Below are 12,328 nucleotides of genomic sequence, written 5' to 3' on the forward strand. Positions count from 1 at the left end.
ATTTATGAGTTGCGTTCCTGGGACGACTTACTGAAAGATAGTTCATTCGATTACATGAAATCAACCCCAACTCAAGAATATCCGTCACAAAAAAATTATAGCATGTGATCTGTCTTTAAAAAGACAACCAAATGCTAGGGATGGCAAAAACAAATTGTACATCGATATATTGTATCATATAATACATCGAATAAACATATCGATATACGATATACATCAGAGAAAAAATATCGATAGGTGCGATATATCGATATATTCTTATATAATTAAATAAAATAAAAGAATTACTAAAATAAACTACTAAAAAAGTAAATTATACAAAATAATAAACAAAAGGATGAGGTTTTCTTCAAAATTTAAAAGTAAAGATGCACTTACGTATAAAATCCTTTAATATTTTTAATACATACAGAGTATCAGTAAAGAAGTACATACAGTATCAATACAGAATTTTTAAAACTATTATATTAAAAATTACTTAAATTATAATTATATGTATGTTTATATAAATTTATGTCTTATGTATGTATTTATGAATATAATATATATTCCAAATAAATTTAATTATTATGGCAGTGAATTCAAAAATATTAATTTTGACAACCGTTTGCCTGCTAAGCGGTTCCTTGTTTTGGTTTGCTCCTTCCAACACCAGTAATATTGACATCTTGAGTTTTAGGGTTTTTGTCAATAAAATACAATTATTTTAAAACTTTATAGAACGTACTACGTGAACTGTACTACGTGAACGTGACAAATGGTAAATTTGAGATCGTTTTATTAGGGTTTACATAGCACGTCCTCTTGAAAAACATTGTTAAAAGTTAAAAAATATGGTACTACCTGCAACTTGGACAACAAGTTAGGCCGCACCTACATTGGATCCGATTTTCTCCGATCAGATCAGATCCGACGTCGGCCGACGTCGGAATAGAAAATAAACCCATAGTATTAAATGGGGGTGCCTACATTGGATCCGTTTTTCTCCGATCCGATCAGATCAGATCAGATCCGACGTCGGCCGACGTCGGAATAAAAAATAAACCCATAGTATTAAATGGGAGTGCCTACATTGGATCCGTTTTTCTCCGATCCGATCAGATCAGATCAGATCCGATATCGGCCGACGTCGGGAGTAGCTTCTCCTATTCTCATCGAGAAGTGTTTGGTTTCATTCCGATTGGTTGCAAGTTGAGTTGCAATTTTAGTTGCAAGTTGGTTGCAAGTTGGTTGCAAATTGGTTGCAAGATGGTTGCAAGTTGGTTGCAAACTGGTTGCAAACTGGTTGCAAACTGGTTGCAAAATGGTTGCGAACTGGTTGCAAACTGGTTTCAAACCGGTTTCAAACTGGTTGCAAGTTGGGGGTTGCAAGCTAACATGTTTAAATATATTCAATTCATCATCTCCTTAACACATCTTCATCGGAACTCATTGTCCGTGGTCGGTGGTCGGAAGATTACTGAACCAATGTAGGCACCCTCGCCGGAAAACCGGTCTGATCGGATCTGATCTGATCGGAGAAAGACGGATCCAATGTAGGCACCACCTGTCGGATCGGATCGGATCTGATCTGATCTGATCGGAGAAAATCGGATCCAATGTAGGTGTGCACTTAAGGGCAAGGGTGGGTATACCACATTCAAATAAAATAATACTGATCGAAAATCTTGATTATGATATTTCTATAGTGTAGTAGAATATTTCTTTAGTAGGTACCTATAATATACTAAGCGTCTCAAAAAAATAAGGATATGATTTATATTATAAGATTTTATTATAATTTTATATCTTGCCAATATGGCATATTAATCTTGTGTGGGCGATATATTGAATCTCAAATATCGATATATTTTCCGATAAATCGAAAGTTGAATATCGATATAAAAATATCGATAAAATTTTAAAATATATCGATAAATTTAATTTATCGATACATCGTTGCCATCCCTACCAAATGTAACAACAGTAAAATTCTCGCGTTAGAGACTTCATGTGTTATGCATAGGATAATGAACTAATGAACATACGAGTTAAGTGGAGAGATTCAAGTATAGTCCTGAAAGAATCAGATAGTAAAAAGAGAAAAATCAAAGAAGCGGCTATAATTATGCTAAATGAAACCAATTGTGTCGCAAATTCCTCGGTAGAATTCAGTAGGATGTGGTTACCCATACTGAAAGAGGAAGTCAATAGAAAGAAAATACCAAGATTAGTAAGTCAATAATATCGAGCTAGTACATATTTTATATTTTAGTATTACTTATACAGGGTGTAACAAAAATACAGGTCATAAATTAAATCACATATTCTGGGACCAAAAATAGTTCGAATGAACCTAACTTACCTTAGTACAAATATGCACATAAAAAAAGTTACAGCCCTTTGAAGTTACAAAATGAAAATAGATTTTTTCGAGTATATTGAAAACTGTTGGAGATTTTTTATTGAAAATGGACATGTGGCATTCTTATACAAGGACCATCTTAAAGAAAAATTATAGTCAAATTTGTGAACCCCATAAAAATTTTATGGGGGTTTTCTTCCCTTAAACCCTCCCAAACTTTTGTGTACGTTCCAATTAAATTATTGTTGTGGTACCATTAATTAAATTCAATATTTTTAAAACTTTTTTGCCTCTTAGTATTTTTTCGATAAGGCAGTTTTTATCGAGTTATGAGTTCGTTTTTAATTTGTTTACATACAAATTTTATGGGGGTATTGTTCCTTTAAACCACCCAAATGTTTGTGTACGTTCCAATTAAACTTTTACTGCGGTACCATTAATTAAACACAGTGTTTATAAAACTTTTTTGCCTCTTTGTATTGTTTCGATAAGGCACCTTTTATCGAGATGTGGCTTCTTTTTTAATATGCTTCAAAATATACCTAAAAATGTAAATCATAAATAAATTTTCATGTTATTACCAAGTCTCCATAACCGTACTTAACCATATACAAATATGTGGTGGATTTGACAAATATTCAAAATATCTCGATAAAAACTGACTTTTCGAAAAAGTACTAAGAGGTAAAAAAGTTTTTAAAACATTGTGTTTAACTAATGGTACTACAATAATAATTAAATTGGAACGTACATAAAAGTTTGGGGGGATTTAAAGGAACAAAACCCCCATAAAATTTTATGAAGTGTCCAAATTTCACTACAATTTTTTCTTAAGATACTACTGTCATAAGAATGCTACTTGTCCATTTTCAATAAAAAACCTCTAATAGTTTTCGATATATTGGAAAAAATCGATTTTTATTTTGTAACTTCAAAGGGCTGTAACTATTTTTATGTGCACATTTATACTAAGGTAAGTCAGGTTAAATCGAACTGTTTTTGGTCCCAGAATATGTGGTTAAATTTATGACCTGTATTTTTGTTACACCCTGTATATCTAGTATTATTAATATTATTTATAACTTAAACATGTTACAAGTCAGAATTTGGTATTATTTTTTGAGAGTAAATTAAATGTAAGACCAAATACTTACGATGTCGGGATAGTATCACAGGGTTTTTCCTGGTTTTCCCTTGTGACTTACTGTGAAGTCTCTAACGCGAGAATTTTACTGTCGTTGCATTTGGTTGTCTTTTTAAAGACAGATCACATGCTATAATTTTTTTGTGACGGATATTCTTGAGTTGGGGTTGATTTCATGCAATCGAATGAACTATCTTTCAGTAAGTCGTCCCAGGAACGCAACTCATAAATATTGGCAATATCATTTTAAAAGTCTTCTACTTTAAAATGTATAATATATGTCTCAATTGCCAATATAAATGAGTCACATTAAATAAATTATTAGAAGAATTTTTTACTTAGCAACAACATTTTTGTTTATTTTAGTAATATTTTGACAACGGCACCCGATTTGGGCGTCGAAACGTTAATAAAATTATTTTTTCATTTTAATTGTGGCTTATTTCCCATATAAATAATTAATCACATGTTCTAAATCAAAAAAATATTCGACCAAAAACATTTTTAAACCCTTAGCCCCATCCATAAACCATAAATGTGTTTTTTCGTTTTTTGGCGATATCTTCGTTTCTAGTCATCGTAGAATCTTCTATTTTCTTTCGTTTTGTAAGGTTTTATTTCCTACAACACTGTATTTTTTACAAAATTTTTGGCGCAAAGCTATTTTTTTTTAATGTTGATAAATGTAGAACCGAAAAGGGAAAGACCAGCAAACGTGAGCCTTTTCAGCTGATCATATGAGTCAGGAATACTATTCCAAGCGATGAAAATGATCATGTCTTCCTTCTCCAGGTCATTCAAAGCACACCACTTGTGTTGTGAACATTTTTTTCTTCTGCAATATTTCCAATTCAATACAAAGAAGTTCGAATTTAGAGCGCCATACCTCCTTGTTCTTAAATCCAGAAATTGTATTTCAAAGCTATTCATGTCAATTTCAAAAGGAGAAAATTTCAACTCGGTTATCGTAGCATCAAGAGGATTTTTGACAAATGCTAAAGTTTGAAAGTTTGATAAAAGCTAATTTATCAGAATAAAATGTAGTTAATGTTTTTCCTACCAAGTTTTTTTTAAACGAAAATATTATTGCGCTTTCCGTGGTTATTTGTGCCAGAGCCGCACCTGCGGCTCCGGAACCGCACTTTGCCGACCACTGGATTAGACAGTTTGGTGCCAGAAATGTATGACAAGATGTCAAAGGAAGTTAGGTGGATTTTTCATCTGTCAACCGAAAAAAAATTTTAACAAAGAGATTAATATTTAGTTTTAATTGGTATATTGAAAAATGCAGGTATTAAAAAGTTTAATGTGAGTTCTAATTTGAAATTTTGGTAATACATTCCTTAGTACAAACTGAATTTAAAAACAAAAATCTGCTCCAACAATATGTTACGTCATAAACTGTTTTTCAAAATTAAATGAGTGGAAGAATTAAATTTAATTAAGTAAAGTTATGATATTGTGATGAATAGATATTGTTGGAATTGTCTAAAAGTATTTAAAAGGCCAAAGATATTGAAAGCATGGTTGGTTGCATATGTTACAGGAAACTAAGGAAAATAATTATTGACAGAAGAAGAAAATACTAATAGTATCTATAAATTGTGTGAAGTATAGAATGAAATTCAGATATATATAGAAATATAGAAATGAGAATTCGGCTTGTTCGTATGATTTGTAGAAGTCACAACTCTCACAATTAGGCTAATAATACTCTGGAAAATGCATTAGATTTTTGTAAAATGTTGGAATGTGTTTAATATGTAGAACAAGTCTAATATTCGTTTTTAGCCCGGCACCTGCTAGCACCCCATAATACATTTTCATCAAATATTTAGTATTTCAAGTTTGGTGACTGTGCTGTGCATCATAGTAGCCTTCTATAATATTATATAGCATAGATCTGCTTGGGTTTGAAGTGGTTACTTAGTGTCAGTCTGAACTTGTAGTTCTAAAGTCGAATTGGGGTGTCATCATCTGGCAGTTTAAGTTTTCAATTTTTTTTGTGTTTTTGATAAACAGGTCAAATTTACATTTTTTATTGCAATAACTGATTTAAATAATTAATATAGACACTATACTCAATAAATCTTAATTTTTTTAGATATTTTAATTCACTTCATTTATTATGGCTTGGTACTTGCTAATTTTCTTATACAGTGGAACCTGCTTAATTCGAACTTCCATAATTCGAATTTTTATTTTGGTCCCTAGCATTTCCTATACAGTCGAACCCGCTTATTAGAATACCAGTTAAATGAATATCCCGGTTTAAGGAATATAAATTTGAGGTCCCAAAACGTTTTTACTAGGCTTATATGATCGGTTATTAGAATATCCCTGTTATAGGAATACTTTTTCTTGGCACGACGGTTATTCCAATAAGCGGGTTTGACTGTATAAGTAATGGTAAAAAGTCGTGAATAATTCGAATTATGTTTTGGATATTTCGAACTTTTCTGATATCTTTTCTGAATATCTTAGAATCTTTTGTCATTACTGAGAAGCTAAATTCTAAAAAGCAGCTAAAAATTTCGGATCTCTTTGGAAAAAAATAAAGTCGGTCTTTTGTATAGCTTGCAAATGTTTTAATTGGTATTTTTGGCCGAATTTTGTTAGCCCATTTTTTATGTTGACAAAACTCAGGCAAGAATAGGAACAAAAACATCTCCAAGCGATAAAAATGATCAACTACTGTTTTTTTGCTGATCAACTACTGATATTCATCATTTGCAGATGTTTTTGTAAGTAATCCTTGTGTTTGTAGATTTATTTTTTAATTCGAATTTTTTTTAACGGTCCCCTGAGATTCGAATTATCCAAGTTTCACTGTAACACCTTTTTAAATTTTATTTTTTAACTTTCATAATATATTATGGCTTGTTTTTTAACCAAGAGGAGTGATTCAAATTTACAGCGCTGTATTGCATGTTTGTAATTGGTCCAACCGCAGGCAAGTTCACTCCAATGTTATAAAATTTTGACACTAATGACATTTATCAACTTTTGACACTAGTGACATTTCATAGGGATAATACGGGTTTAATTAAGTTATATCAGCGATGTTTGTGTTTTCTGTATTATTACTTTAATTTTTAGATTGTTAGTCTGCTTTTATATAAAATGCAGTTGTTTTTGGAACTCTTTAGAGACGTACCTATTAATTTAATATAATATTTATGGATTACCGTTGAGGGCCGACTAGATCAACAAAAAAAAAAAAGAAGATGTATTTGGTTATTATTCTAGTGATTTTCTTGGGTGTGAATATGTCTTTTTAGTTTACTCCTCCTGGTTAAAAAATAAGCCATAGTAGCTAATAAGTTAATAAAAGTTTTTTTTATGATCTTGTATTAGTCAACACATTGTTTTGTTCATAAACAAGTAGATCACAGAAAATTTTTAAGGGGTGCTGTGAGCACCCCAAGTAGCAGTTGACGTCTTGCAAAGCCACGTGGCAGATGCCGGGTTAATAGTGATTTCAATTCTCTACAAATAGTTTCTTGTGACTTTTGATGTAAAATAAATAGGGAAGCAGGAATTAAATAATATAGAATTTTCCATTGCATTGTCTATGGCACGTTTAACAATTCATCACCAGGTATAAGTTCTAAATACATATTTTTACTATTTCCCTCACCTGACTCTTCCTCTGGTTCATTCTTCAAGTTTTCCAGATCTAGAGACATGGATGGCCAACTCTCCATATATTGTTGGTCACCCTCAAGGGACTCATTCTTAATTTCAGTTTTTACTTCCATAGCTAATAAAATGTGGGAATTATATCACATTGTTTAGTACACTAATTTTTGTTATTTGGAGGGTTCAGAATACAAGTGAACCAAGTCCACTTTAGCTGCATTTGAGCTGCAGAGGTTTAAGTGAAAGATTTGTAACAAAATCACCTGGTAACCTATTTAAAAGTATATTATATTGTACTAATCAAAGAAGATCAAGGAGTAACTTATGACATTTAGGCCCAGTACTTTATGTCTCCGTTAATAGCCGGTTGGTTAAGCAGGTTTTAATCGGGACCTCTTGCATTGTAATAAATGCCATTACAATAATTATTATAATTATAAATAAGTTTAATAATATTTATAATTGCATTTATTACAACGCAAGAGACCCTAAAGAGGTCCCGATTAAACGCTGGTTAACTAACCGGCTGTTAATGGAGACATAAAGATAAAATACCGGGCCTTACAGTGCTTTTATTGTTACATGTTACCTACTTGGTGCATGTTATAGCATTGTTAACTCATAAATGACAAAAAGTGTCCTTGGTTCACTGGTATTCTGAGTCCATTTGTCTTACCTGAGTTATCTGCGTCTGGTTCATTCTTCAAAAATCCATGATCTCTTGATGTATAGTGACTACTTGTACTTACATGTCTTAGATCACATTTAACAAGCTTTTCGTCAACTTCAACTTTAAATTCCATAGCAAACACATTAATGGCTAAATTTTATTGACTTGAAATGCTCAACTTCAAGTAAATTGAGACGAAAAAGCTAAAATTTTTAATGTTTTCTTTGATAAACGTCAATACGTCAAAAAAGTCAAAACAAAAACAATAAAAAAACATGACACCATGACAGATGTGTGACAGCAGTTGTTCGTTGACAGGATTCTACGTCAGTGGGCGGCAGGGTTGCCAAATATTATTTTTGTTACGGTTTGGAATTAAAAACAATGGTCGCATTCAGGAGACGAAAAAGTGAGGGACCAGTTCCAGATGTAATGTTGATAACTTAACATTAATTCCACATATAATTATTCAATGGTATTATTAGGAGAGGGAATGAGTTTTGACCTAAATCTATCAGCTATTGCAATAATTACTCCATGCTCCTGTCACAACGATATATGATATAGAACTGCTAACTGCAAAAAGGGGACATCTGCATAAAAGCAAATTTTATAGGAGAAGGTAAAAACTAAATAATTATGTAACCAAATCTCTTAGAAACGGAAAACTTGGTATACATGTTCAATATAGCTTTATACATAATTCTGTAAATAAGGTGTAAATAGTTTTAATTATAATTGTATAATATTCACATTTTAATGTTGTGTAGAAGTCCCCTTTTTGCAGTTAACTGTAATAAAAATGAAAATTATTAGAAATAATTCAATTAGATAAACACTACTTGCCAGAAAACACCTTTATTTGCCATGTAATGTAAAGAAAGGAATAGAAAATAGTCCATAGTATTAATTATCAACTTGTTGAACAATGGGCCATTCTGTTATTTCCCTCCAAAATGAGATATTGCTATCGTCGATGAATCTGAGCATTTTTCTAATGTTTTCAACTTTGGATGACATTTATGGGCGCGTTTCAGAGTAAACTCGCGTTGTGAAGGCAGAACTATCACTTCTTCGGATATTTTTCATTATATTTCTCCTGTAAAAGTCCACTTTTTGCAGTTAGAGAAATTTTAGCCGCATTTTCAATATATTTAGAATAGACGCAGAAGTCCCCTTTTTGTTGAAAACGATGTGTTTACGTGTAAAGAACGCAAAAATAACAAAAAGTGAATTTATGAAAATTTGTTGGAAGTCCCTTTTTTGCAGTTAGCAGTATTATATCCACGAAATTTGATCTCATGTTCTGAAAACTCGTCACTCAACCATGATTCAATAATAACTGTCCACATATGGGCAATTTAATACTGACATCTCTAACTGTCGAAATATTGTTCGTAATCCTATCATATTATGAAAATAAGCTATTAATGGGGCACTATCCTATTGGCCATGAGCCGATGGGTAGAGGGGATTTGACAGCTTTCGCCAGCGCTGTTAGTGGCAGTTTTGTGCATTTATCTGATAAATTTAAATGACGCGCCATGGGTAGAGCAGAGGGGATTTGACGGTTTTGGCCAGCGCTGTTAGTGCAGCGTTGCCACATTTAGTAGATTTCTACTTTTTTGGTAGATTTTTGATATTTTTTAAAACATTCTAGTAGGCAATATTTTTTAGTAGATTTTTGGTATATTTCAACATTTTCTTATGACAAAAATAAAATTTGCTTTTTAATAGTATTTACCCCATTTCTAAATTAATTTTTAGACATTTTGTTACAATTTCCCAATGTCATTACCGAAAATAAGATTCAGGGGTGGGATTCTGTGTACAATCGCTAACACCGCCGACCGCTTTCTATCAATGTCAATATATTTGAATTTTTAGTTTTAATTCAAATATTTTCTTGTTTTACTAAGTGTCAATTCAGCATCAACTAGCAAAACTAGAAAATAATTCAATTAAAGCTAAAAATTCAAATATTTTCACGACAATTGACATCGATAGAAAGCGAAGTGTAGATATCTACAGTGCACGGAATCTAGCCAGGACGTAGATGATGAATATTAAACAGAAATGAAACTGGATTCTGGTGTAACAAACTTGCAGATTTCAAGTAGCAGTGCAATCAGTACCTATTTCAGGTATTATTGAAGAGTTCTGGCATTCGGTGAGCCTGTTAGAAGCTAACGATGGAAAACTAAAATATCTGAAATATATGTAACGTTGCAAAACAACAAATGTTGTGTTTGCGTGTTTCTAATGTAAAATGCGAAATAATTGTTTGAAGAATATGATTCCAGACATTCAGATGTTAAAATCAGTAGATGACAAAAAATTAAATATAAAACTGATAAAAATTAATAATAGTTTATCATTTTTGTTCCCCAGTTAAAATATAAAAAAGTTTGGTTTTTGTTTACAAACAGTCATATTAATTTCTAGTTAAACTCCCTCTGTGGTTCAGTGGTAAGAGCGCCTACCTTTGGATCGAAAGGACCGAATGGTCGTGAGTTCGAATCTCACCAGGGTAGAGAATTTTTCGTTTATTATAAATTAATAAATGAAAATAGTTTCTATCCTTGTGGGATCGGTACCCACCGGAGGGACCGCAGACATTCGGATACAATTAGCGTCTCTGCAAAGACAATGACATCGACTTTGCAAAGTAACAAGACACTTACTCAACACACACACTACACATAACACTAGCTACCTAATTGCTAAAATCCACTGTACCATCACCATGCCAATGCCCATTAGTTGTCGAGGCATTAGCTAAATAAAAAAAATTTCTAGTTAGTCAGCTGTTATTTTTATTATAAAAAGTCCTAAATTATATACAAATATATTAATAAAGTTTTATAGTATATTTTAGTTTTTGATAAGTAGATTTTAGTAAGCTAAACTTACAGTAGATTTTCTAAATAAAATGTGGCAACGCTGTGTTAGTGGCAGTTGGCAGTTTTGTTTTGTGCATTTGATAAACTTCATAAACTGAAATGGCGGATAATATGGATTTTTCAAAAAAGAAAACAAGATATTGCAGCTGTTGTATTGATTCATGTAAAAATACTGAATATAACAGTACTGGATGCATTTATTATATGGGGAAACATTGCGTACATGTCCTGCATCAACTAAATCCTTTCCTTTTTTGGTGTTGCTGATTGAAATTGGATTATTGGGAAATAAGACTTGAATCCAGTATAATGTTTAATATCCATTTTGATAGAATTCAAACAAATTACAATTCATACAAATTACAAATTTTAATAAGCAAATCAGTAAGCACACAGAAATAAACAGAGGTAACATTTAAACTAAATAATTCATTTAAACTTATTCTTTTCCTCAATGGTCTCTTGCGTAAGCAGTCATCCAGTCACACGAACTTATATATTAAATATTAAAATTATAATGAATAAAATAAAAAAACATAATTAATTTTGCTATTAATTCTGTGTATTCATTTAGTAATCAGGTTACAATAATATTTCAGTTCATAATTTGTGTCTTTCTAGATAAGTATCTATTTTTCTCGTTTTGTATATTTCACATACATAAATTTTATCAGAAAAGTATTTGTTTCAAACCGCGAGATAGCGCTACCGTCGAAACTCACAGCCAATACACAAGTGCATGGGCGGTATCAGTCATATCGGTCGGCAAAGAAAAGTATACACACTTCATAATATCACTTTTCACTTGGCTTTCCAAATCTTTGCCCATGATTTCGATACGTCTGGTGAACGTTGGACGTGACAACCCGACTTCTTTGATAGCAGACATAATACCTGTTTTATTTTTGAAGTCCTCAAATAATACACTCGCTGCTTCAATGAATGCTTCTTTCACTACCTCTTCATCTTCAAACGGTTTTTTATGTTGTACCAGTATATAAGAAATTTTGAACGACGCAATCGTTGCAGCTACTGATTGTTTAACAGGCCTAGTGAACATTGATTGTTCCGTCTTCAAACTATTTTTCAAATCTTGCACTTTCCGTTTTCTAAACAAACTATTTTACGGAAAATCATTTTGATAGTTTTTGTGCAAAGTTTTATAATGCCGTTCTAAATTTCCGCATTTGGGAAGAGCAACGGAAGACCGACAAACACACTTATCTTTCACCATAGTCAACAGGAATTCTTCTTCACAGGCATTATTAAAATGATATGTTTTACTTTTTTAGCTCAGTTTCAAATATTAACGTATAATAAAATGTTTGACTGGTATCTTAAATACTTTGGTAATGAATGATTAATGTCATTATCGCAACTTTTGGGAGAGCAGATCGCATATTTCGCTCATGCACGTGTGGTGAGTCAGCGCAGTCCCAGTCTTTTCTATTATTTGTATTTATCTTTTCCGTGAATCGCGATCGACTTCAAAAACTTTGGCGATCGACCGGTCGATCGCGATCGACGCTTTGAGCACCGCTGCAATAAAGCATTACTTCTTCAGTACCATTTTTCTTGCATTCCATACAATTCATTTTCTAACTTAAAATTTGAAAGCCGGTCCT

The 12,328-nt window shown here is 32.1% G+C and overlaps 1 protein-coding gene across 1 annotated transcript in view; it reads right to left on the minus strand.

Moving 5' to 3' along the window:
* Positions 1 to 8,045, minus strand: part of LOC126882319 (zinc finger protein 271-like) — a 103,464-nt gene extending 95,419 nt beyond the window's left edge. Inside the window, exons 1-2 of the mRNA XM_050647195.1 lie at positions 7,807 to 8,045; positions 7,129 to 7,251 (exon numbers count right to left, since the gene is read on the minus strand). Of these exons, the coding sequence (XP_050503152.1) occupies positions 7,129 to 7,251; positions 7,807 to 7,933 (250 nt within the window). The 5' untranslated portion in view covers positions 7,934 to 8,045. The remainder of the gene's footprint in view (positions 1 to 7,128; positions 7,252 to 7,806) is intronic.
* Between the last annotated feature and the right edge of the window lie 4,283 nt (positions 8,046 to 12,328).

Source organism: Diabrotica virgifera, chromosome 3, assembly GCF_917563875.1.
Source record: "Diabrotica virgifera virgifera chromosome 3, PGI_DIABVI_V3a".
NCBI lineage: Eukaryota > Metazoa > Arthropoda > Insecta > Coleoptera > Chrysomelidae > Diabrotica > Diabrotica virgifera.